General features: G+C 49.7%; 1 protein-coding gene across 10 annotated transcripts in view; it reads left to right on the top strand.

Moving 5' to 3' along the window:
• The window catches only part of Synd (protein kinase C and casein kinase substrate in neurons protein Synd), a 114,499-nt gene that overhangs the window by 71,480 nt on the left and 15,742 nt on the right, over positions 1 to 27,277 (top strand). For 6 of the 10 annotated variants that reach the window (XM_084601798.1, XM_084601797.1, XM_084601801.1 and 3 more), the window contains 3 exons: positions 18,266 to 18,342; positions 23,925 to 24,269; positions 25,599 to 25,832. In XM_084601798.1, coding sequence (XP_084457924.1) covers positions 18,313 to 18,342; positions 23,925 to 24,269; positions 25,599 to 25,832 — 609 coding nt within the window. In that variant the 5' untranslated portion in view covers positions 18,266 to 18,312. Of the gene's footprint in view, positions 1 to 18,265; positions 18,343 to 22,246; positions 22,328 to 23,924; positions 24,270 to 25,598; positions 25,833 to 27,277 lie in introns of those variants that run through there. The other 4 variants (XM_084601803.1, XM_084601796.1, XM_084601804.1 and 1 more) reach the window with 3 other exon arrangements.

Below are 27,277 nucleotides of genomic sequence, written 5' to 3'. Positions count from 1 at the left end.
TTTGCTGTATTCCTCCACCAGGCGGTCTGTCCAGTAGGTGACCGTACGGACTTCGATAGAGACAGCTGCCAAGTATGAGCGCAATTTATTAACCCAGTCAGTTAGAAAGTGTGAGCGAGGGCTGAAAATCTTGGGAGTCGTAAGCAGTAGTAGTGGAGACTAGGAAGTGGTCACTCCCAAGGCTGTCTTGTAGCACCATATGAGATTTAAAAGTTAAGTTCGGTGTGGTCCATGTGAGATCAGATCACGGATGACACTTGTGCCGATGCGAGTGGGTAAAGTGGGGTTTGTGATCAGGACGATGTTATAATCAGGCGGTAGATATGAGGGTACCTTTGGATGCGTCTGAGGGGTATCCCCATTGCGTTTGGCGTGCAGACAAGGGATGATGCTGGAGTGTGAATTTACTCGTTCCGTGCTTTTAGATTGCTGGAGCACACTGTCTATATGTATAGTCGCTTGTGGAACGGCGGGCAACTATGTGGTTGCTGAGCTGGTGCCTGCCTTGTTTTGCGGCATTGGGCGCTCTTTGTGCATGAAGACTCGTGTGTCTTCGTTCCCGCAATCTATACTAGGCCGTCGTGGCGAAATTCTGGTGCGTGGGAAAGCACGCGTGCACGTGCGTGCTGGTCGTCTAGGTGGTGTTGGCCAGCCACACGACCGCCCGTTTCGCCTCGAGGGGTACTTATACAGACGCGCCTATCTCTCGCTTATCTCACGAACAGAATTTCCTCATCAGACGGGCGTCCGGAGATCTTACCCTTGATAGTGGAATTGGCATGGCTAAATTCTTTTATAGTTGCGTAAATCTCTTATAGGGTTGTAATGGTTTGCGAATGGTCACCCGTTTTCACGTCACCGTAACAGACTCGCGCTTACGCCTGCGCACGCAGCGTTGAGAGGCGTCGCAATCGATTACAGCCCTGTAACCCCAAACAAGAGGAAATCTATACCCACTCCAACTCGACTATCAAGCCCAAGATCTCTGGGCGCTCATCGATGAGGAAATTCTCTTCGTGCGACGTACGAGTGATACGCGCGTCTGAGAGTCCCTCGTTTCCACGGTACCGAGGCAAACACGCGTGTACGCATGCGCACGGAGAGCTGCGCAGCCGAAAGTAGCATTGACCGCGGAGTGGGTTCAAACATCATACAGGGTGTTCAAGCTAACTTTACCCAAGGGTTAAGAATGAAACATTTGATACGTTTAATAGAGGGTAACAAACTGGATTCCAAGGGAAGGAAAGCATAGCAGGGGGCGGCAGAAAGTTGGGTGGGCGGATGAGATTAAGAAGTTCGCAGGGGTCAAGTGGATGCAGCTAGCACAGAACCGGGTTAAGTGGAGAAATATGGGAGAGGCCTTCACCCTGCAGTGGGTATAATCAGGCTGATGATGATGATGATGATTTGAGATGGGCCAGGGATACAGCTGCCAGCCATCTGGCGCACCACAGGTTATCTTTTGTTTTGCAATTACCTAATTAGCTATTAAGATATTTTTCTATTTACTAACTATTACCCTTAGGCAATAAATGGGTTTGAAGAGTTGGAGAGCCTCTTCCAGAACCCCTTTTCCATTCATTTCCGATAGAGAAAGCCTCATGTGTATCGTTTTTCCTAGCTCTAAAGAAAGCCCGCGAAATACAAAAAAAAAATCACATGACTGCCGCATTCATGCGCCACGATTGTGCTGCTCTCAACCTAGGTTTCAGTGAACAAAATCAGCTTTTTTTTTTAATTATTGAAACGGCGAGATCAGGCTGTCCAGAAACGTCGCCTTTCTTGCGAATAATTCTTCCGCGAGTCGACCACGCATAAAATCCGTCTTAACACATGTTTAGAAATATTTTTCGGATACGTGACGTCGAGCACGCCTCACTGTAACAGACGCGTCGACAATGCGTACCCCTCTTTGTTCGCTCAACGTTCCTCGTTTATCGCGGGTGCGTTCTTCGCGCCTTTGTTTTGTGCACCGTATACATACATCTCGCGAGGGTCGCGGTTAGTGCACCGCCGTGGTCAACGTCCTTACCGCTTTTCGTCACAGCGGAAGGAGCAGCTCTAGCCCTGTACCTATGCTGTATGAAATATCCGCATTGTGAACTTGACACAGCATCTGCGTGTATAGGACGATCGAGACAACAGGACACGCATCCCCCCTTTTGTCCCAACGAGAATTCCTCACCGTCTTTGCATCTATACTTCGGCGGCACGCCTCCACGGTGAGCGTGCGGTTCTCTCAATGCTTTAACGTGGGGCCTTGCGGCCGCAGCCTCGTCCGAGACGTCTTGAGCCGGGCACCGCGCTGCCGTCTGTAGTGGGACTAGAAACGTGGAGTGAACTGCGCCCGTTTATAGGTTGCCGACGCACTTGAATTCCTCCCTCGAAACAAGGTGGGTGTGTGTGTGTGCCATATGCGTAGTGTAGCGAGCTTGCTCGTCCCGTAGATACCCATCGGCGATGTAAATGACTGTGCCCGCGGTGTCTGTGGTGCGTGTATCTGTCTCGCTCGCGCCTGCTACTGCCGCCCGGAGGGGGAGGGTGGGTGAGCGTGAAGCGCATATCTAAGTGCGCGTGAGGCACAATTATGGATATGCGCGCGAAGGGAGGCCGCCGCCACTGCCTGTTCCGGTCGCCTTAATTTCTCCACCTCTTCCTCCACGCCGCTGCCGCACTCTGCGGTGTAGCTGTGGCTCTGCGCCGCCGGGGTGATCAACCCAGTCCGTTCGACGCTCACGAAGTTCGCCGAGGAAAAGGATGTGCCCCCCGAACGAACGGCTTCTGCCGCCGCACCACGCGGGAAACAGCGCTGCTGGAGCCGCGCGCGCTTATTATCTCGCGTGCTGCGATGGGCGTGTAGAGCGGAACCATTGCTTCGGACTCATTAATCGATCCGTCATTGGCACCCATCCCTGTGATATCGGACCGCGTATATGGTTGGTCACAGGCCCTCAGCGTGCGCTGCTGCAGTTGCGAGTTTTTGGATTTGTCTTCGGGAAGGGCGCCTGCATAGTCGCGCATTAATTCGATTTTGCGTCCCTAATGAAGTGCCTTGTGGATGTGTTGGTCGTCCGTAATGGAACAGCTTGAATTAAAGATCTCCATTATCGAGAACAGCCTGCAGCTGCTTGATATTTCTGGTGCCTGTATGTTGCGTCAGGACCCACGAACAGCCTCGTAGAGGGCGCCGGGTAATTTGGGCCACCTGGGTCTTTTTAAAGTTCGTCGACGTCGCTGTGTACACGGGCGCCTTTCGCGAAACGCGGCCGCGGCCGCGTGGTCGGGCTCGAGCCCGGGTCTGTCGGTTCAGTCTGTAGCCGAGCCCTTAACTACTGAGAGCCTGCGAGGAGCCAGATGACGTCAAAATAGCACGCTTGATGCTCGAATGCAGCTCCTAGTGGGGAATTTACCCAAGCGCGCACGTACTGGGTCGTTCAAATGTAGTCGGCCACTATCAGAGTTCCTAATGCGTAGGATGAGACTTCTCTCGTTTTCTAGAGATGTCGAGGTTCGAACAATGTGGGGTAAACGCCCCCACTGTCTGTAAAGGGCTCAATATAGGAGAAAATGTACCCTGCGGACTTTCTGTCAGCCCTGTACAAGCGGATGCACACGAAGCGAACTGTGCGCCAAATCTTCATTGTGGCCTTTATGACGCCGCGCTCGCAATAGTCGAGTAACTTTCTGCCCTACATGAAATTTCCCTATATCGTTGTATATTTTGGGTGTTTATTTTGTATGTGCATGTTGTGTATACATGCGATTCTTAGCTATATCACTGTGGCAGTTCTCCCTTGCGAAGAGAACTGTATTATCGCTTCGGAACATGTATCCGGAGCGTTATTTACATCATCGCACGCTGACGTGCCTGAAAATCATCGTTCGCCGGTTTTTGTAAGGCGCAGTATTTCCGATCGAGGTCGCCACTATATAGTGTCATCTGTCAGCTGGCTTTTTAGCTCAATACACGGCGGAGATCCAACAGAGTCGGCCAGGTCTCATGTCAGTCGCGAGGCACTTGAGATCGGGACGCACCACGATGACGCGACTGTCTCGATAGTGGCACGCGCAACGTGGTTTCCTCGTCGCACGAGCTTTCCACAACAGCAGTCGTCACAAAGGTCGATTTCTCGGAGTGGACTGAAGCAGCTTCCACTTCGACTTTTAACTGTAGCGCTATGCACACAGCTTCATAAAGTCATGCCCCGGAATTACGGTATAAGTATATGCAGCAGGCAGTGACGATGGATTCCTCTTGGAAAACGGCTTCACCAAATTAGACTTCCACACTACATTACTCGTAACGATGGCAGCGATTCGCCTGTCACTCCACAGTTCGATGGAGATTGGATCATATTGAGACGTAACTTTGTCTTTCAGCAAGCGTTTAAATCAGATTTGTTGCTAAAAAAAATGCACCCGTATCTACGGCAACCGACGCAGAAACATCATCGACGGGCTCATTCACTTCGTTCTTGAACATTGAAATAGGCGGAGTTCAGTGACTTATAGAGTTCAATGCCAGCTAGAAGGTGACTTATGTAGCGCCCTTGAGGATATGCCCTACTTAACCATTTGAGACATGCATCGGCCTGTTCAGTCTTGCATAGTTTGTATGTTCGTGCTTTATCCACGCACGTTCAACATGCAGTACTCAGGTTTCCTTGTATGTCCCGGCTACGTGGGAATAGAGATCCACTGCGAAGTTAAGCACCGGGACGAAAGGGACGCGGTCGCTCTCGAAGCACTCGTGAACTCTGCACTGCAAAAGAATTAACAACATTCATAGTATTTTTTTTTTTCGCAGACATCAGCCACAATGCCAACACATTGTAGATTAGCGAGCCTGGTGACTGAAAAGATCCGAAGCGTTTTGGAGCTCAACTACACACTGGCTGTTCTTTGTTTTCGTAAAGTAGAATTGCGAAAGAAGTTCAGAGGATTTATATGTAGGACAGCTAAAATACAATTATTTTTTATTTTTAATAATGAGGGGAATTTAACGTATGAAGCGCATATTGGCTCGATGCATACGAAGAACTAAGACATATGATGTGAGTTATATTCTTGGAATTTGTAAGATTCATCTGTGAACGCACCCTTATGTGTAAACCTTTGATTTGTGTTATATGCTCATCATTCGGCGTCTTTTTTTGTCTTCTTTCCCTTCCTTCCATAGAGAGTACGCAGTCATCGTCGCAGCACGTAGTACTACTGCGCACTTGGTTTCCCCGTGTATAGGCTGCCAGGCCTGCTTGATGTCTCAGAGGATAGAGATTCGCGCGGAATTTTAATGAAAAAAAAAAAGAAAGCAGGGCCGCCGCGCATAGAGGTGATGCGCAGTCGTACACACACGTCACATGTCAACCTTCGCGTCCATCGCCCGGTCGCCTGCCCCTCCAGGATAGCTGCAACGCGCAGCGACGTGGAATAGAGAAAGCAGCGGCATCAGCAGCCGCCCGGCGCGCCGTGCCTTTCCTTTATTATTTTTTTTCCCCTCTCCCGGCGCGCAGGCGAGCGCAAACCTGCGTGTTCTGCGCACTCGGGGCGTCCATTGAAGCCTACGGGACACTGCTCTCGGCCCGCGTATGCGTCAGGACTGTTCGCTCGTCTTGCTTCTTCCCGGAAGGTATGCACCGGTATGGTGACACGCGGGGCATCTGTTCGGCAGTACTGGCTTATTATGCACACAGTGACACGCACTGTCGGTTGCCTAGTGTGCCAGGCCCGAGTAAATTGATCAGCGTTCCTCTCACCCTGTACTAGTAATCGGAGTTCATTTAACGTAATTTAACTGACATTGCAGAGATCGGAGTTCGTTTCTCTCTTTCCTTCTCTCTACTTCTTTCTTTTTTTCTTTTTATTTACTCCTTTATTTATTTATTTATTTATTTATTTATTTATTTATTTATTTATTTATTTATTTATTTATTTATTAAGTTGTAGCCAGCAGTGCAGCGAATCTAGCGAAAACAAATCCTGGTGTTTGAGTTAAGCGTGAGTTAGAATTAACGATGTGGGAGAAGTGTCAACGCCATGTCTCCGTAAGAACACCGTTATGGTACTAAAGCCAAGCCGGTTTCTTCGGAAGCATTTTTTTTTTTTTAGTTGCGTTGTGCTGTACCAGTAAGTGAACGGCCACACTACGACTCTTTTCCTCGTATCATATCTTGTTTCGGCTTTCTCCGATGACTGCACACGTGCACGCGTGCGCTGCAAGTTCCCTAACGGCTCCGTCGGATGCGGCGACTTTTGTTCTGGGCAGAGAAACGCGTATATCGGGTGATTCGGCGGCGTCGAGCGAATTTCCCACTATATTGAAAAAAAGAAAAAGCAATATCCATGTATAAACCCCGCAGGGGTGACCTCCAACTCAAAAGGGGTTCCGCAATGCCGCGCGCTTTCGCGTTGGATTCGAGGCGCGGCGCAGTAGGCGAGCTCTGTAGTAGCGGGGCTTCTCTTGATGTATATCGCGCGGCTGTATTCTTGACTCGCGTATACACTTCCCGCAGAAGCCGCTCGATTTCTCTCGCATCTGCAACGGGACTGACTTGTGCCGAGACGCGTTGGGTGCGTTGCTTCAGTACTGCTTTTTTTATTCTTTTTTATGACTCAAAAATAACAAAGTACGAAGGCAAGAGTTACTGCGCCGAACGTGGCCGGACAATGGCTCCGGGCGGTGGCCGAGAAAATGCGGTCGGCACGCCGTTGCTCCCTTTCTCCCTCCTCTCAGCTGTGAGCGACTGCCTTCCACCAAGGTTGCGCCTTCTGGCTCGCGACTGTGGCGTACGCCGTTCGCATGCTGAACAGGCCTTTTAAAAAATGGAGCCACTGGCCTCTCCCCTCTGCGCCCCTCGACTTTATTGGGAGTGTAGCGATTGCGCGCTGCCCTTTGCCTCTGATCTCACTTACGCTGACTGATTTCGGGTCATTAGAGCTCCCTGCCGCCGAAAAAAAAAAAATATGATAATGAACTATACATCCGTCTTTGCCGGTTGGCTGATGCCGCGTTACGTGAAGAGCAGTTCCTTGTTTCACTCGTTCTTCCGAAAAAGAAAAGAAAAAAAGTTTGTCTCAACTGTTTTTCTTGACGTGACCGACCTTGGGTGGCAGCTGTGCAGATATGTGTGTCTTGTTGTGCCAACAAACATCCATCTGAGGCCACGCGCTCGTGCTTGGAGTCGGGATAGCGGGAGTATGCATTGGCGCCGACGAAGTATTGCGCGGCTACCCACATTGCGGTGGCCGAAACGCTTTCTTTTCTTTCTTCAGTACGGCTCGCTTTTAGCACGTCATGCCGCGAGCGTCAGCTGGATAGCGGTGCTCTCGCGACTCCGTTTGCGCGCGAGCACAGAGAGAGCGGGTGCAATTTACGGCGAGTCGAATCTGCATGCGTCAGGTCGTCGGTCTGGAGTCGTTGCGCTCGAGTTGCGCAGGATTATTATAAGCCGGGCTACTGCTCGATCAACCTGGCGCGTTTGGCCGGCGGTGGCCTCGGTTAAAGTTCAGCGCGAGCCGAGCCCGTGGGCTATTGATTCGTTTTATCAGACTCGTACCGGCGGACGCATGGCAGGTGAAAGGAACGCGCATACTGGATTCCGGCGTTCATTATGGTATATAGAGCGCACTTGAATCCGTCGTGCTCACTAATTGAATCCAAGTATATTTCTAAACTATTCCTATACACACTATGGTGAGCATCAATTCGGGAACCTTAGGTGGCGGTGTCTCTCTCAATAGGATCTTCATATAGGGCACCTGCGTTAGCCCGCATGCTGAGCTCACGCAAGTGCTGTTTTGTAATCAGGCAGGGACTGTAACGGGGCTCTATAGTATACAGTAGTCGGCAGACATGGCAGTAATTGAATTACAGTATTTAAATTACTGTAATTTAATTACTTTTCTACAATTTTCAGCAAAGTAATTAGTAATGTAATTTAGTTCCTTTTCAAAAGTAATTTTACCATGTATGGTAGTCGGTTAATGTTCTTATCCTCAGTTTTCATATTGTCGATTCACTGTGCTTGTTGTCAGTTTCGCGAGGTTATGGTGACAGTTTTTCAATTTTGTATGTCCTAAAGTCGAAGTAACGGTACACCGTATCTTTCTCGCGCCCACTGCAGTGACTTTCAGTATATAAAAAAAAAAAAAGAAAAAGCCTGGGTGGCGATGTATAGGTGAGCAGCGTAATGGTTTAGGTTTCTGGGGCAGCATTTCGCGGCTGTCAATTCCAACGGCACAAGCTGTTCTTTCTCCTCTGTTGCTAGCGCGCTTGCAGGGAATGCGAATCGAACCAGCAGGCGCGCCGCGGCACTGCCCACCGTTGCAGTTCGACAGCGTGCACTTAGTGGAGTCAATGCAGGCCGTTGGCGGTGGTGTTCGGTTCTTAAAACGCGCTCGCTTTGCAACTTTCTCTTTCTCTCTTCTCCTTTCTTTTTTTTTTTTCTTTTGTTTGTTTGTTCGCCAAGGTCGCCGGTCGCGGGTGCGTTAACTTTTGGGGGAAGTGAACTGGACTGAGCAAAATCGAGACGAGAGACAGAAAGCGCTTTTGCAGACACCCACGACACGTCTCACTTGGGACAGCGCGCCAACCTCCCTACTTTGACCACCAACAACTGTGTGCCATGCGTGATTACCGTTGGCTGAGCATGTGGAGCGAGGAAAGGGCATGCAAAGGCGTCGTAGAACGACTTGATGGTTCCCCTTCCCCCCTCCCCTCAATCACTCCTTCCGTACACCCCCCCCCCCCCCCCCCTTCCCCCCTTTTTTACTTGGTGGGGAAATTGCCGGGTCTGTGAGCGTGCGAGCGTGGCGAGGCGTACGCATGCCACCCCTAAGCACGACCGCAGTCTACACTGTTCATGGTGACCGGACCAGTACACCGACGCGGTTGTGTTTATTGCACGTGCCGCGTGATTCACGTGCACAATACTGCCGAAAGCATGTGTGCATTTCAGCAGCAGTTGCAGGCTTATGTAACATGTAAAAACGCCGAGGTATGTAATCTAACTTAAGAGGGCGGATGTGTAGGCCAGTTGGCGAGACAAGAGGAAAATAAAAACAGCAGCAGGCACAAGGCGGAGGAAGGCCCTGTGTTGTCTCCTCCCTCCGTCCTGTGCCTGCTGCGGTTTTTATTTTCCTTACGCATAATCAAAGTTGCGTTTGACCACAAATATCTCATTTAATTACCGAAAAAAACGCTAGTGTAACGCATTCGTCAAAACTATTGGCCGAAAAAAAAAAGTTCGCCGAATATTCAAAAAATTAAAACCTCTAGTTATAGATTACGATGCAATTAGTTCTAACTCGTACTAAACCCGTTAAGTTCCTAAATTCTAGCGCGCACATTGCTTTAGGAGGTGCTCTAAGTAATAATTGACCGCGTGAGGGAGGTCTTGCGGGGCGTATGCATGGCTGGAAGCTGGCAAATGCGATGCACATATGCACTAGAGGTGCCAGCACATCGTCCTTTCCTGCATTGAATAGCGCCGCCTATAACTACTACGTTACTGCTGTTTGAGCCTTCGTTGCCTGCCTACTAACTGTGCCGATTTCGTGCCTTTCGCATACTTCATAGACTTAGAAGTGACGTTCTCTTTCGAGGTCTTGCCGATCTCCCGCCGAGGTCCTGTTCTGTCGGTATGCGGTGCGAGCTTTTTTTTCTGTAAGCCTTACCGCAGCACTTGTATCGAATTCAGCTCTGGGCTATGGTGAGTGCTGAAATTCGCTGGGCGTCCCCCCCCCCCCCCCCTCTCTCTCTCTCTCTTTTTTTTTTTTTTTTCAAGCTTTCGTTATGGCGGTCTTGCTGAGCCCATTATTGAGCCCTGTGGCAACCGCATTTGATTGCCGAAGCCAGGTGAAGGAAAGGAGGCTGTTTTGAGTACAAATCGCTGGAAGAGCCGCCTCGCGGTTCCTTGCTTTGTGTACACATTCGTTGCATCGTGACCCCGTAGCCAAGTGCACGTAATTTGCAGTGCCGTCGTATCTCGCCGTCTAAGGTCTTTAATGGATTGCTGTGTATAGGCTTGCTGAGTACATGCAGACGCGCGAACCCGACGCAGTACTGATGTGATCGCGGTAGAGAAGGCAACTCGTATTGTGTCCAGATAGCGTGCGCGCTTCGAAGTTGAATTATTATTACGCGGCGGCCGTGAATGTGTGGAGAGAGAGAGAGGGCCAAATTCTGCACACTTTGTGACGTGCTGCGTATTGCCGCAGCTTGCAAGCGTTGTCTCATCGTAGTGCAGGCTAGGCAGCCGCAGCGGCGTTCTCCGCCAGTGCAGTCAGCAGCGGCCTATTGAGTGGTGCATGGTGTTCCTGGCGGGGACGGAGTCGCGCCGCTGAGCGTAGTTCGTGACTAGCGACTTGGCCCTGCGCGTCTCCATTTGGGCGCGCGTGGCGGCGGCGGTGGTAGCGACGACCCAACTCCGCTTCATCTTCGTGGCCGCCGCGCTTTTCGTGTATCACCCCCTGGAGGAGGGGTACCTTGACCCCTGCTCGAGCGGTCGTCCGGGGAAGCCCCGCTGCGCCGCTGGACGTAATATACGTACCGTGTAATGACCGACTCTGTATACGACACGCTTTCCCTGTGTGCATGTCCAGCTGCTGCGCTGAATGGGCCGATTGCCTCTAGTAGTTTGTCGCCCCCTTTTGTTCTGTGTATTTTGGGCACGCTTACTTTGTCTCGAGCTTTGTGCCTCGGGTCTCACGAGTATCTGGAGTGACCTCGCTGTCACCGACGCACAGCTGGAAGTTTGCGCGAAAAGGTTAGCGGGTCGTCTGACCTGGCGAGTAGGGCTCCATCGTGTTTCCTATAGATCGTTACTTTAGTGGGCAATTTTGTGGCCATCTCTGGCCGTCAACGCATGTTATCGGTTAAACGAAGCCACGTCGATTGAAGAGGGTGTACGTAGAGCTTACTGCAGCGATAGCCATCGTGTGCACGTCCTCAAGCTCTGTAGTGTTACAAGCCTGTAAGAAGTTGGCGTGAAAGACCACGCGAAACCCACGACGCTGCGAGAGTGCAGTTTGTTATCCGGCCCGACTCCCCGGCGCAACAGCCAGCAGCGGCGACATCCGAAGCTGGGCCGCCTTGATTACCCGCTAACTCGGCGTAACGCTCGAGGCGACCGGTCGTCGCCGGAAGCGTGCGGCGTCGCTCTACCGCCTCGGCATCGCTCCCGTTCCCCGAGAGAAGGGAGCAATCGCCGCCGAATGTCATTCCTTCCTCTCGCCTGTGAGAGTGTGCAGACTCGGGTTTTTGTTTGTTTGCTGGGGGAAGGGGTGGGAGATCTCGTGCCTTTGGTCACATGATGTTGACGTAGAGCTTTGCTACACAGCGTAGCGCCGCCTCTGTTCTCTTCATTTACTTCGTTCTTTCCGGTGGTAGGGTGTGTGGTTCGAGCGTGGGCGACAAGAGAATGTAGGCGGTCAACGTCCCGCGCCCCAGCCCACGAAAACTTCCGTTGAGACTTGGGCACCGCTTCGTTTCTGGACTACGGCTCTGCTACGCGAGCAATGCCACTGTAACCGAAAAGCGGGAAATAATGTCAAGCAAATGCGCTTCTGCTTGCTTTCGCTGATCCACGTCGCGGCCGTAAGGTTACCAAGCAGGTTTCGGTGATTTAGCTCGTGTCGCGCCTTAACTAACGAAGTTAGAAAGTGCTTTGCAGATGTACGTGTTAACGGACGCCGCTGGTGCACTAGAACATGGACAAGGAGGCATCACGTCTTCCCTGCGGAATGCTTCGTCACAAACGCCGAAGCGTGCTCCGTGATACGTTTGCCTCAGCTGTATACTATTAACGGTTCAAACAGTAGGGAGGTGGCATCAAAGAGGCGGACAGCATTAGCAGTGAAACACCGCAGTCCCGTGGTCTTAGTATTCTAATGCACGATAGTCGCCTGATCTGGCGGTGACCTGTTGTTGGGAGAACGACTGCAACGCTATATACAGCACGTCGCAGCGGTAGCAAGTCTACGTCGAGCCGCGCCACTTCTCCCCCTCTGTAGTCAGCAGGAGTTGCTTGGCTGTTTCCCGTGTTGAGATCCCTTACAAAAAAGCTTAATGAGTTTCTGATTAAATGGTAATTACATTCCTCATCATGCACATAAACATTTCTATACATTTTCTTGATGCATTTTTGATGAGTTTCACAAGAAAGTTGGCCACCGTGTTTCTGGTTGGTACCTAATGTGTGCATTTCTTGTGTGTTATTCATGAGTGTTGACCAATGAGCACTTTTGGATAAAAAGCAAAAGCTAAAACGTAGCGAAGCACCTCAACTACATTAAAAAAAGCTAAAAAATATAAAAAAAATTAAAACCAAGCAAAAAAAAACTGCATTTCTGGCGCGATTCGAACTCGGTACCTCTTACTCCGTAGCTTTCTACGCTGGCCACTCGGGGAACTGGTAACGTCGGTAACGTATTTGCTTTTTATGTCTGGACTGCATTCATAAGATTGGGACAATGTTTCGAAGCATGTTTCGAAGTGTACAGGCCATTGCGGCTGCTCTAACAATTACAACTTCTTGACCATTATAACTTGCATCTAATGTTCTAGATACCTATGCGCACTATTTTGTCCACTGCAGTCATTTTAACATGTCGAGTTTGGCATCGCTGGCAAATTTATCAGCGCTGTCTCTTCGGTGGTTGCTACCTTGGGCGTAATTTTCGCTGAACACGGAGCTGTAGCACGAACCTTTAAGGAAAAAAAGTGCGAGCAAGCTTCAATACCGGCAAGCGCAGCAGCGCCAACACTATTTTACTCGTAACTAAATCTTATTTGTATCTAAACATTTCGGGAAGCGTTGCGATGACTGAGGGCTCGGCTAATCTATACGCAGAGCAAGAAGGAGCTCTAAAGCTTAAGAAACACGCAAAATATCAGGCATTATAAAGAAGGCATTGCTTCTCGTGCCCTGGTCGCGCACATGCTCCCAGGACGGTCCAGTTCCGAGTCAACGCACGGCTCGGGTTACGTCCGCGCGTCGTCGTCGGCGCAGGCCGGGGTACCCCTGCTGGTCTCTCCAAAACGGCCTGCTCGCAGGTGCAAGGAGGCATTGGAAATGGAGCGGCCTTGCGTCCGTTAGCTTGGAGGCGGTGTGGCAGTGCGTCGGTTCGCGTACACAATATCCTTGCCCGTAACACCCTCAATCATATTGTCCAACCACAGCACCCATTCGCTTGGCAAGAAGTGATTTGCAATGGCACAAACACCCAAGACGCAGGGTGTAAGCGTGTTTTGAATGAAACAAATGTCCAAAAAGTTGTTTTTGTTTTTACAGTGCATGCTAAACAGAAATGAAAACATAGTAAAGAATATACATTCGCTTAGTGATGTATAATTTCCCTCATTTGAGAAAGTCAATGTATTTCCACATTAGCTCCTATACAAAAATACTGTTTTGTTTTCCAAGTACAAAACTTCTTGCGTAATCTCAAATGAAAGTCTGTTGCGGATCTCATGTTAAAACACATAAAAATTGTTTCTTAGGCAACATCCTACATATGCTAATCAGAAATGAAAACATAGGGCTCTGTAAGTGTGCAGTTTACAAAGAAATAATATATATTCACTTAGTGATGTATACATTTCCTCATTTGATAAAGTCAATGTATTTCCACATTAGATCCTACCCAAAAATACTGTTGCGTTTTCCAAACACAAAACTTCATGTGTGATCTCAAAGGAAAGTCTGCTGCGGATATGATGTTAAAACACATCTAATCTTGAATCTCCTTTGAGTGGTTGATGACTCATCAAAAACACATTACGCGGGTAACAGAAATTCAATATCCATTTTTGTAAGGGATATTAACCGCTTGTGTACGCCTACCTCGAAAATTCCTGGGCAGCAGTTCTAGGAAACCAGCCGTCAGCGGTGTCGGTGAGTCGACCGCAGTGGCGAAAGAATCGAGGCACCCTAGGACCACAGATGAGGCGGCTAGGAGGACAAAGCAGTGCCCGCTGCTTTCTCCTCTTCGGAGAGGGTATACTGTGCCTCCCGAATTGGTCTGTTCGGGGATCAGGGAGATCGCTCCGAAAAAGGCACGAAAACATGCAAGCATCCCGCGGAAGAGCGAGGTGGAATGGCAGGAGCCCGGAGGCTTCACACGTAGATTGAGGTTTGCTCAGAATGCGGCTAGCAGTGCTACTACAGAGCCTATATGGAAACCTTCTAAAACGAGTCTCGTACGGTAGGCCCAGCTCGGAAGTGGAGGCCAAGTGACGTGCTCGACTGCTGCTTTGTTGTTGACGTTCGCCCGGTGAGATGGGGCCGCGCGATGAGCATCGCCGCTTTTTGATCGCGGGGTACGCGAGGGTGCGGCAGGGGAGGAAGGAGGGAAGCGTCAGGCGCCGTCGGGCCATCAAATCGCGTCCTGCTTGACGACAGCCGCCGTCGCGTACCGAATCTGTCCATTTAGCGGACGACACACGCCGTTCTGCTGGGCGCCGCCGTTGTTCGGGAGGCCGTCTGGAGGAGCGGATTGTGTCGCTTCGCGGATGTGTGCACGCACTTGCGTGTCTGTGGCCACATGAGGCTGCGGCTGCCAAGCGGTGTGCGGAAAAGCCGCGAGGCGCGAATGAAGCCAACATCCTTGGTGCAGTCCGGTCAAATTAGCATGCACATACTAAATAAATTGGTTCACAGGAAGGGAAAGGCGCAGTAACTGTCACACTTGCTCTGTGGACACCCGAACCACGCCGTAAGGGAAGGGAGGAAGGTGGGAATGAAAGTGGAAAGAGAGAAAGAGGAGCCGTAGTGGAGGGCTACGGAGTAATTTCGACCACCTGGGGATCTTTAACGTGCGCTGACATCGCACAGCACACGACGCCTCTTCGTTTCGCCTCCATCGAAACGCTGCCGCCGCGGTCGGGTTCGAACCCGGGAACTCCGGCACAGTAGTCGGGCGTCTTACCACTGCACCACCCCGGCGGGGCCATGCACATACTGCAGTTATGCTTTTTCGTAGCCGGGAGCTGCAGCGGTGGCTATGACTCCTTTCGGGGCTGCGTTCACGTACCAGGACTGCTGATTTGATGCGTCTTGTGTCCTAGCGCGTAGTGTGTGTGTCACGAGATAATCCTGGAACAGTCGGTTGGTTCAGCGCACCACCTCAAGACGTGCTCACGTAAACAATTTGCTCAACGTAGCGGTAGCGCGTCTACATCGAGTCGCCACTCCTCCCCCTCTGTAGTCAGCAGGAGTTGTTTGGCTGTTTCCCGTGCAATAAATATACGTGCGCGTGCTAAGTTGCTAATACTTGTGACAAAGCGGGCTCCAGGTATATCCGTCGCTTGGCTCTGCTTTGCCGTAAAGCCCCGAGAGGCTTCACTTTGCCGCACTCCTGAATCGCGATCAGATCAGCTCAGGTAGCGTTCACGTGCCTCAACGAGTCGCAGTGTCTCCGAGGTGTCTACACCGCTCATTTGTGGTCCACCGTTGTCATGTCGGTGGCAGGGTCCAATCCCTGCCGCGCGGCGGGCGCATTTCGGCCAATGCGCATGTCTGCCTCGTTTCACCCCTCCCCCATGGCTGGTAGGAGCGCGACGGTTACCGCCTACCTCGTTTAATAGAGAGATTTAGCTTACCGTAATCCGCGATCCGCCACCGTTACCCTCTACCGTGCGTGGGCGGGGCGCACAAGCTGATTGGTCCCGACGCCGCAGGTCTATGTGGCGATATCCTTTAGCGATGTCAAGTATGTGGCGCCATCTATCGGCGTCAAAGGGATCTGGGCATGCGCAGTGGAACGCGCGGTGGCGGATCACGGTAGCGGATCGCGGTAAGCTAAATCTCTCTAAATAATTCGCCTAATTCCTTTCCACGAACTGTCTTCCTGGTGGTGATGTGGCGTGTTCGTGGGTAAATTATCTTTGCTGGCAAATTTGGTGGTGCAGTAGCTGCGGACAATCATGTGCCCATAGCCGTGTGCCGTCTGTGCGTTTCTTTTTTTATGTCTGCGATCCCAAACGAAGGGGTCAGTTTAGCGCTTGCCCTGGGGTGTATGCTTCTGAGGAATTATATGTAGCCGACGTTATTTTTCCTTACCGCGCTAGCTCCGGCTGCCGCCGCTCGCCGAGACGCAACAGCCTCGATGTCGCTACCTACGAAAAGTATGCAAGAAGGAAACGCCCTCTTGTGCGTGCCCGCATCCATTAGCCCGGTGTCATCGTTCCCCGTGCCCTCTTTCTCTCTCTCTCATAGACGGGCTGTTCTGTCTGTTTCTTTCCTTGTTTTTATTACGAAGGCTCCTCTGTCGCGACGGCGCGAGATTAAATATCCTTTAAAAGGGGACAGCGCCGCGACAATGGCCTAATTGCCCACTAGAAGGGCTCGAGAGGGCTGTGAAAAAAAAGGGAGGGGAAGGGGATGGCACCGTTAATTAAGCTGCTACTGAAACCCATTCAGCTCGGCTCCTGCGGATAATAGTAAAAAACAAAAGCGCTCAGTCTTCGCGCCGGCGCTTCTCTTGTCCGGCGTATTTGCGAAGCGCCCGCACGGAGACGCTGCTCGACACCTTTTGGAAGCGCGCCCATCTTTGGCGCGCCTCAACTCTGGCGAAGATAAAAAACGCGTTTCGGAATCCCTGGCGCGATCGCTATTCGCCTTCATGCGCGCGGGCGTGCCCTTATCGCGCGTTTGTTTTTTTCCCACACCCCGGGCGTCGTATTTGTAGGGCAGAATCGCTCTCGAGTCACCGCAGTGTTGTTGCTGCGTGCCGCCGTGTCTTTGACGTCACGCTCTTGTGGTGGTGGTGGTGACTATGGTTTATTTTTGGGGAGGGGGTACTGGTCACGTCTTATGTTGGCCATCTTTGTGGCATCACTCTTGGTGACCAGGGGGAAGGGGAAGTTGGGTTTAGGGGAAGGTTGGGGAGGGGAAGGTTGTTGACGCCGCCTATGTCGCCGCCATTTCCGCACGAAGCACTATGGGCCCATGCAGGCCTACAGAACAGAGCTGAGGCCAGACTCCTCCAGATAAATCAGGAGGAGCCGGTGAGCAGAAAGTTGGTTCCGAGATGGGAAGAGCAATTGCCCTTCGGTATCAGCAGGGAGACCAAGATTCCGATAGCCATTCAGAAGTTTCTGGCGATGGCCAGCGGAGGCTGGACACACGAGGAGCAAGTGTCCCAGTGTGCCAGTATTGCCGCAAGAGGGACAGGCTGGGCTGGGAGCTCGGCCACAGGCATACATGCGGGACGGAGTCCACGTGCAGCCTATTCGAAGTCGTAGGAGGAGGGATTTGTCCTTCCGTGAAAGTTTGTCAGAGAGCCGTTGGAGATGTTCACCAGCGGCAATACGACGGTCAGGATGGAAAGACCTTATCGACCTTCTCAAGAGGGGTCTTGAAAAGTCAAAAGGTGTGACAGCCTCAGTGACTGGGGCGCCGTTGTCATGCGCCGCTTTGGCCAAGGCATCCGCCTCTTCATTGCCCTGGACTCCAGTATGTCCTGGAACCCAATGTAGGGCCAGTTGATACCCCGAGTCCTGAAGGGCTAGGAGACGGGCTCGGAGAATGTTCACCGAGAGGTTGGTGCCGTGGTAGATAGTCAGGAGCTGCAGAGCAGATCTGGAGTCGCACAGAACATTCACAGGTCCAGGAGGGACACTGGAAGCGATGAACTGTGCGGCTAGGTGTAGACCGGCCAGCTCAGCAGCTGTTGAACTGGCAGGGAATGACAGGCGGCAGGACCTAGACTGGTCTAGCTGCGGTGCTGTCATAGCAGCAGCTGCTTGGAAGGTAGCGGGTCGAACCGAGCCATCCGTAAAGAGGAGTGTAGATTCTCTACACTCCTCAAGGAGGGCTGCAGTTGTCTGCTGGAAGGCAGCTACAGGGGTGTGACGTTTGGTGTGACCATCCGTATCCAAAAAGACAGGAATTGGGGGTCGATTGGGTGGAGGGGGTAGGACTGAGAAACCTGGGACAGGACCGATGATTTCTCTGTACACTGTATACAGCTTACCCATACGAGAATGGGATTTGCTGTGCAGCCGTGCTAGGAGTGAGGCACCATCTGGAGCATGGCTGAGACGATCAATGTGGGTCAGTCCCCTCTGGGCGAGGAGAAGATCCAGAGGGTAGATACCAGCTTCCGCAAGGGTAGCGGGAATCTGTGAGGATTGAGCGCTCTTGTGTAAATGCCCCTTTACGCATTCGCACTCACCTGCTGCGCATAGCGTTGTCATTTGTTTCACCCGTGGCAATTGTTAACTTTTTCTCTCTCTCTCTCCTGTACCTTTGACTTATTTCAGTGTACCTGCCTTTCGTCTCTGGCCTGCTGTCATGCTCTAGGACACTCATGGCAACCACTCTTCGGCGGCTATCCTGTGTGAGTAAAGCGCTTTTTGCTCTTCGACGCCGTTATCGGTTGACCTTCCCGACCTCCTCGCGCACGGTCTAAAGACGTTGCCCGTTGTCGGCACTGTAGAGGTCCATGCCACTCTTACACCGTGGTCCATGCTGAACATGTCGTTTCACTTTCCGTTTATGGCACGCGTAATGAAAAACGTGGCTCCTGTCATGTTGCTCTCGCATGCTGCTCGCCGTCGCTGCCTATTTACGCAAGCGGCGAACGGCTGGGCCCGACAGGTCCCTGCATCGTCCTGCGCGTTTGGCCGTGCACGTCGAGTGGCAGGTTGCACAGGCGCGCTTCTGCCGCCCGCAGGGAGCGCCGTATTGTGGGGCTGGTCCCAGAGATGCCGCTGCGCCGACAGCGCTTCGCTGGCTGCTGCACTCCATCGGCTCGTGGCTAGCTCAAGCGTTCTTGCGCCGCCTTTGTTTTCCCGGAGGTACGGAAAGTGAGCGGATGAACGAAGGGTATGGGAGGTGGTGCACGGTCGCCGCTGATGGGCTCTGTCGCCGGAGGGGGGCGGGAAAGGCTTTTCGCTTGCCCGGCGAGCCTATTCTTGATCGAGTCGCGCACGACACTTTCGCTCGTTGCTCGGCACGACACGCCGCGCAGGAAGCTTCTCAGCCTCCCCCTCCACCTGCACCTTTCTGCGGAGCGCAATCCACGCCACCCATCCTAGCACGTGGATGTAGGTGCCGCGCTCTCACCGGGGCCCTGGTTGTCTGTGATGGGCGTCTGTAGCGGCGAGGAGCGCGGCTGCTCGATACAGACGCCTGCCGATGGCGTGATGAGTGCACGGCGCGCCCAAGTGCTTGAGCCAGCCTGTCGGAGGCGCACGCGTTCCTTCTCCACCACACGTGCCCCCCCCCCAATATCTCACATACTGCCCGCTTTCGAGGATAGATGGCCTGGTCCCGATCGTTGCACACGATTCCAGCCGGCGTTCGCGTTCGCCTGGCGATCGTGGAGCTGGCATATTTTCGGCTCCCACTCGCGACCGTTTTTTGTCCCCTTCTCCCTTCCCGTCCTCTTTCTGGCGTTTTTTTTTTCTTTTTGTGCCTAAAATGAGCACCGACTCGCTTCGGCATTGAGTAGCATTGTTCCAAGGCCATGTTGTGATATCGATGTACTTCTTATGTGTTTATATTTGCTAGATAACTACTCTTTGCAGTATTTTTTTCTTCTTCTATTTACAGAAACAAAACTAGTGCTGTATTCAGCGAAGACTTCTGTTGCCTAAGAGGTAGAAAAGACAATAAAAATGCTTGACATAGTGTCGACCCCCATCACTCAACAGCAGTGGAATGACATGTAACAGAGCGGTATTCCTCCGGTCTAGTTGGTGCTTCATTGGTGGGATATAGCTTGAACTTAGGGATAAAAAAGGAGGCACACAGAACTGTCTGTCGGTGCGTTCTGTTTTCTTTCATTCCAAAGTTAAAATTGGCGCCATTAACATGTTAGTCACATCTCTTGCTGTTAAACTTAGTTCTTTTAGACACAGGAGTAACTTACCCCAGAGCCTTTAATTTGTAGGTGACTGAAATACTTCTTTTGATAGGCTTGTCAGTTTGCTATGCTGTCATACAGACCAGTTGGGCATTCTTGAAAAACTACACCAAAGAGCTTATCTTACATGTGCATTCAATTTGTTCATCACCGAAGAGAATATAAAAGAAAGTAACACAGTGGTTGTTTGGTCGGACCAAATTATATTTTGTTTTGGTGTGTTTAGTGCTAATTATCTTACACCAAGCCACATGAACAGGTTATCTAGCCCGCTGTTCACTTGTCTCTCAGTTCCTTATGGAAAAAAATGTCATCAAAATACAGGCTAGTTTGTGTAGTTACTGGCATAATGGGCCTAGTTTAAATGCCTGTCATATCCTGTATGAGAACATAAATACCAAATCGCAGAGCAACCCCTCCAATTCCAAAGCTCGCCCCGCCGGGGTGGCACAGTGGTTACGGCGCTCGACTACTGTTCCCAGGGTTGCGGTATCGAATCCTGGCCTCGGCGGCAGCTTTTTAATGGAGGTGAAAAGCAAGACGCCCATGTGCTGTGCGGTGTCAGTGCACGTTAAAGAACCCCAGGTGTTCGAAATTTCCGGACTCCTCCACTATGGCGTCTCTCATAGTCTGAGTTGCTTTGGGACGTTAAACCCCACAAACAATTCCATAGCTCACTGGTTGATCTCACTGGAAGCTCATGAAGGCATTCATTCAGGCATCAGCTGTGCTTGAACCTGGTAGCCTTGAAAAAAATGTTGCATAATGTCCTTGTATCAATGTAATGGATTGGTTCGGCTTATAGAACTTCACATCCCAGAGCGACTCGGACTGTGAGGAGTGTGCTAGTTGAGGGCCATGGGTAATTTCGACCCCCTGGGTTTCTTTCATGTGCGCTGGCACCGCACAGTACACATGCACCTTGCATCCTGCCTCAGTCGAAAGGCAGCCACCGCGGCCAGGATCGAACCCACATACTTGGGACCAGTCAAGCACCCTCACCTCTGAGCCGCTGTAATGAAGCAGAAGTGTACTGGAAGGAATTGTTAAGTCCTTCCAAAGGAAAAGATCCTCAACAGGGAGTTACTCGATGTGTTTGCTCTGCAGCGAAGTCCATCTTATTCATTGAACTGGAAGAGATGCAGCTTGTCTGATTACATGATTTTTCCGAAATCAATTTCCATACCTGGTGTCCGTTGAGGCACTTTCAGGTCTTGCGAAGCATAGAAAAGCATAACAGTAGGAGTATCTGGAATCGATGGCTAGCGTGTTTGATTTTACTAATAAGGTGTAACTAAAGCAGCATTCAGCTGCTTGAAACCCCTGGTGAATGATTCATCATTTCTTGTTGCTTAGAAAGCAAAGTTCTGTGGATGGTCTGCCAAGCCCTTGTTACGTTACAAGCTTGTAAGCTTTTGACAATTTATGGCCCCATTACAAATGGAGTATTTTTATTTTTCTTGGCTACAAGTCTGCCCATAATGCACCCACTTCACTATGCTGCCTGATATGTGTGCTTGGAGCTTTACCAATGCCGTCAGTTGACACTGTAGCTTGGCAGGATATCCGTCTTCTTTTGTGGCACATCAGATAGAAAAGAAATGCAGGTCTAGGCTTCTGATAAGCCATTGTGGTCTTTATCTCGAGAATTCTTGGCATTGCGCTTTGTCTGATAAGCAACCTCCGAGGTAAGGTGTGTCACGGGGCACGGTGTCGATGTCTTTATCTGAAATGGTAAGCTTTCCTATGTGCAGAAGGGGGCGGCCAATGGATGCATCGTTACGTTGTGAGTCCCTTCAGCTTTTATTGCAAACATGATTTTGCGTACCTAACTACTTCAAAGCCCCATTTTCATTTGCTTGCACTTCGTTATTCCTTGCATGCCTTCAAAGTTGCAAACCTGTGCTGTTTTGGTCGATTTTGTCTTCCTCCATTCTCATGGTGGTATCTCTGTAAGTTAACACTAGTGGATATTAGCGCAACTAGCCTTTTTTGAGCATTCTTTTGGGTGCCCATGCTACTGCAGTGGTGTATGGGGCAGTTCGGTGCCGTTGAAGAGGAAATTTATATAATCAGTATTTCCATACATGTACCCCGTTCTATGTCCATGATATAGTTTGTGTACTGGTAATAGCATGAGAATGTTTTGCCCTGTAGCCCTGCAAGTAGATATATTGTACCTTTCTGCACTCATTAATTAGTTTTAAAATAAAACTGAACAAAAAGTGTCTGGTACTATAATATAGATGTGTGTTTGAACTTCTTGACTTACTCAATTGGCCTTCATGTTTGTTTGTTTGTTTGTTTCAGAGTTTTATTTTCAAGTGTCATTTTTTTGACACTGTGCTCTTCACATCATTCTTTTCCTTTTCAGAGCTGACTCTTCGTTAGGCGGCTTACAAAGCAGATGTTGGCAGTGCTTCTACTGGGTCATTGTCGTGAAGCCTAAGAACTGGTGAGAACATCATTCACAAGCGTATCCTGTTTTGTGCTTGTGAAGCAATGACTGCCTTTGTGTGAGAGATCTTCTGACTGAGAAAATTTGTTTATTCGGCTTAATAAAAAATACAGACTAGAAGGAAAATTTGTGTAATAAAAACCTGAAGCAATTTTTTTTAAACATTGTTTGTACAAAGCTTTTCGTGAATTCTGGTCCCTCTGTTCACTTTCAAGCTGTTTGAACAGGACCTCATCACATATTTACAATGAATTACAGTTTCATTCTAAGCTTTTTCACCTGCGTCTTTTGCGATCATGGAGTTTTTATTGAGGCTATTTTGTCTTGCTGTCATTTTGAAAGTGTGGTTGTGTTCTGTTACAATCAAGTGTGTAAACTGAAAATTTATGCTAATAAAATATTACTTAGAAGTCTATTGAGAATTCACTTCATATAGAAACGCTATTTTGAGAATTCGGTGTTTGGTTCTGTGCACATGCCTGCGTGCATGAGGGAGTGCACGTTCAAATGTTTTCTCAGTTGGCATACATCCACTCGGTGATGGTAGTTCGCGACCCAATGCCAAAATTTTTAGATGCTTGTAGATAAGCTGATAAGGTAGTCAGATTGCCTTGCCGCAGTGGTGCAGTGGTTGGAGCGATCGAATGCTGAACCCAAGGACGCGGTATTAAATCCCAGACGCATCTGCTTTTTGGTGCAGGCGAAAAGCAAGGTGCCCGTGTGCTATGTGATGCCAATGCACATGAAGGAACTCCAGATGGTTGAAACTTCCGGAGCCCCAGTGTTTCTCACAGCCTAAGTCACTTAAGGACTTTAAACCTCGTAATCCAGTCCTAATCTGAAGTAGTCAAATTGAGCTGAGGCAAACACAGCCACTTCTTTGATAGTCAAACGTAAAGTCTCCAGGTGGTTGAAACCTCCAGAGCCCTCCGCTAAAGTGTTTCTCACAGCCTAAGTCACTTAGGGACGTTCTACTAGGTAACTGCAACTGCACAGGTTTGCAGTGATTAGCATTTTTGATAGTAATTCGACTTGAAATTTCCATTTTTATAGATTCTGAAAACTGGTCTTCCTTGAAGTTCCGGTTTTCTGTAGTCTAGTTACTTAAGCCACTCTGGTTTGCTCACTTCATTGAACAATTGCCCCCTGTTTGTATGCATGTGGTTCTGGCTGCAGAGAGGCAACTTCTCTCTCTGACCACACTTTTAATTCTTTTGTACAATTTGCATTCATAGCCCTGCTGGTGCGCAGGACCGAGTGTTAAGTGCAGCCTTCGTTTTGTTTTGTTGTCTGGCCTACCTTATAAAAATTTTGTTATGGACTTGTTGGTTGGACCTAAGGAAATTCCAGAAGTTGGCTTAAAGAACAGACACAGAGGGAACACTCGTAAAGCATGCAAGTACTGACAATAATGTAGCGGCTGTACATTAAAACTTTTCTTGTCTCGTTCTTTGTGCTGCCTTCTGGAAATTTGATGCCATTGGGGAGGCAGCTAAGCACGCCACTTGGAACGGTGGAAAAGGTGTCAAATAGACGGACCAGACACTCATTCTCATCATTCACATAAGTGGTGCGCCAACATGTGTGCATGCAGGGGACGGTGGTCAGCATGTCTCAGCACAGTGATGAGGCGCTGCTGGTGGCAGGCAGTGACAGCTTCTGGGAGCCCGGCAACTACAAGCGCACCAGCAAGCGCACCGAAGATGGCCACCGGCTGTGCAGTGAGCTGATCCAGCTGGTGCAGGAACGATCGGAAGTGGAAAAGGCATATGCCAAAGGCCTGCGCGCCTGGTCCCGCAAGTGGGCTGAGCAGATTGACAAGGGCCCCGAGTATGGCACCACCGAGGCCGCCTGGAAGGGTGCCCTGCTTGAGGCTGACCGCACCTCCGAGATGCACCTGCGCGTCCGTGACCGGCTGCTCAATGAAGTCGTCCCACAGGTCTGTTGCTTCCTCTCATCTGTCACCTGCAGTGTATGAGAACAAAACATTCAGCTGGTTCTTTTTTTACATATATAAAGCAGCAGGTTTGCCAGCAAGCTGAGTGAACTTTCTGTAATGGCAGCACGTGTCATTTGTCCTGGGTGTGACTGTGCTGTTTACCAAACAAAGTTTTCTCAAGGTCGAGTCTGGCCATGAGGAGTAGTGTATAAGATTGAGTCATTTGGTTAGAGGTGCTTATAATTGGTGTTCTCTAATCATTCTTGCTTTTCCCATCAAAAAATCTCTCTGCTCGGTGTGACCTTCGCTTCCTGCTTTTGCAGTCTACCTGTGCCCAACGATTCTCGGCCGGTTGTAAAACATGCACACATTGTCACTTTAGACTTGTACTACAACTGGGGGCTGAATATCTGAAGACATATAAATAAGTGTGTGTGTGTGTGTGTGTGTGTGTGTGTGTGTGTGTGTGTGTGTGTGTGTGTGTGTGTGTGTGTGTGTGTGTGTGTGTGTGCGTGTGTGCGTGTGTGCGTGTGTGTGTGTGCGCGCGTGTGTGCGTGTGTGTGTGCGCGCGTGTGTGTGCGCATGCATGCATGCGCATGGGAGCATGTCAGAAGTGTTAGTTGAGGTGCACTTGTTCTTGGAGCCTTTTGCACACTGGTAGCTTGACCTGTTCAAGCAGACTACTATTATAATTTTTGAGCCAGGGAGAATTTCTTGCACTTAGCATTGCGGAGGACTTCTTTTGGCTTCTGAATGTACTCAACGCACGCTAGCATCTGCATTGGGATTGAGAAGAAAGTGTAAGAAAACTCGATTGGACATAGGTGACACGGTCCCTTCTTTGTCCTGCATTTTTTTTTTTTATGCTTTTATATCACTGTGCATAGTTTCATTTCTCTTATGTCCATGCTTTTATGCATGCTCGCTTGCATGCATGTCAACACATTCTCTCAAATTAATTTTTTCCGTTTTGACTTCAACCCAGTGCTAATGCTTGGCCGTTGTGTACCTTACCTTTAAAATGGCTAAATTGTGCTGTTGCCTTAGCACCACTAAATTTGCTGCTGTTACTATTTAACACACCCACTCACCGTGCATTTAAAACCACCAAAAGGTTTAGAGCTGTGCCAGTTACTGCAAACAGGCAGCGGAAATGGTAAGTATAGTATGTGCAAGTTATCCCAGAAACAGCGGTAGCAGCTGGTTATGTTATGGTTACATCTGTAGTGGCAATTTCTTTCTTTTTTTTTTTTTTTTTGTCACAATATCTGTCACAATAGCTGGCGTAGTAGCCAGGTGTAGAAACGAGGACTGCGCCTCCTCTCGCAGGTCAAGAGCTGGCAGAAAGAGAACTTCCACCGGTCCATGATGCAACTGCGAGAGCGAAGGGAGCTGGACGAGGCCTTCAAAAAGGCCCAGAAGCCCTGGGCAAAGTTGCTGGACCGGGTGAACAAGGCGCGCAGCGACTATCACACTGCCTGCAAAGGGGAGCGCTCCGCCACCAACCAGGAGCGCAATGCCAGCGCCGACAGCTCTCTCTCGCCCGACCAGGTGAGCCAGCAGGTACCTCCACCACCTCTTGCACACCTCTGGGGACACTGCACCTGCTGGCACTACTGCTCCTCTAAGTTTCAGCAACACTTTTTTTTTTTTTTTTTTTTTTTTTTTTAAATAGGGATGGCGGGGAAAAGCCATATACGCAGCTGGACAGGGCCTCGCCCGTTCTGGTACTGTTCAACATGCAGGCGGGAACGAGCTTCAAAAGCATGACTTTGGAAGGCTGTACTTCTTCTAAAATAGCATTCATTCCAGCACAGCAGTCAAGAATACAAGAAAAATGCACACAAAAGTGCTTGAGAATTCGGGGCACAAAGTCAAAGGAGAGAGTCAACAAAAAGTGAGAGATGCGATAAAAAGCAATGAGACACATGCTGCATAGGTGTGCAATCGTCGTGCATCAGCGAAGATGTGCATTAATTGGCCATTTTAATGTACTTCTCATTGCGAGCTTGATGAGCACAAGTGTACGAATAGTATAGTTGTGTTGCAATGGAGAATGTCATCCACAGCAAATGGCTTTACTTTAAAGGGGCAGAACACTGGCCAAAATATGTCATGAGATTATGATTGCCTCATATAGTACAGATCGAGCACTACAATACCAAAGAAAAGAGGCTTTAAAATTTAAATTTGCCATTGAAAATCTCATTAAACAACTGAGGCGCTATCTAATTGAGAAACCCTATTACTTTCAGTGTAGTACCCCACGGAACTATATGTCAGCAAAATATAGATGATTTTCATAACTGCACACTGATCTTTTTTCTTCTAGGAGTGCTTGTCATAATTTATTATATTTTGCGCTCTCTCCAGTGCGTCCTTAAATAAAACTACCCATCCTTTCGAACCGCGAGAGCTATGCTTTTAGGTTTTACCACTAGATGGCGCCAGAGTGTTTGCAATTCTGTGAATGAAGCAATGATAGTGCACTCTAACACCTTCGTCGACGGGGCGTGCATTATTGTGCCGTAACAGCATTGAGTGTGAAACTGAAAAGGACGTTACTTTGTGCAAAAAATGTCTGATTACTGTCTGGCAAGTGAAAGTTATATTCGTTTTCGGTACGTCTTTTTTGTCAACCACCAGTCTTCATTGCGGTTGCTGCTCATGGTTTCCAGCTTTGGACTACATAAAAATGGGTGCACGCACTGATCTAAAAATTTTCTGTAAACATTTTCTGCAGCGTTTCTAACAAAGCCGTTATGGAATCGAACATTTTAGACATCAATCTTTCCATTGTGCTGAAAAAAATTTGAGACCTAAATTTCAGTGTTCTGTCCCTTTAAGTACCTGCTTTAAGTTGCTATTGTGCGACTGGCAGAAATAAGTGGGACTGGGAAAAAGAGGAAGAATGAGAAAGGATGGGAGGAAAACTATAAGAAGCTATGTACAGAGAGTGTCATATGCATATTCACATCATACACAGGTGTCTTCTTGTCACTGTTACT

The sequence above is a fragment of the Amblyomma maculatum genome, chromosome 4, assembly GCF_055883805.1.
Source record: "Amblyomma maculatum isolate TAMU_Amacu chromosome 4, ASM5588380v1, whole genome shotgun sequence".
NCBI lineage: Eukaryota > Metazoa > Arthropoda > Arachnida > Ixodida > Ixodidae > Amblyomma > Amblyomma maculatum.
Note: the sequence above shows the minus strand (reverse complement) of the source record. Positions and strands in the feature narration are given on the sequence as shown.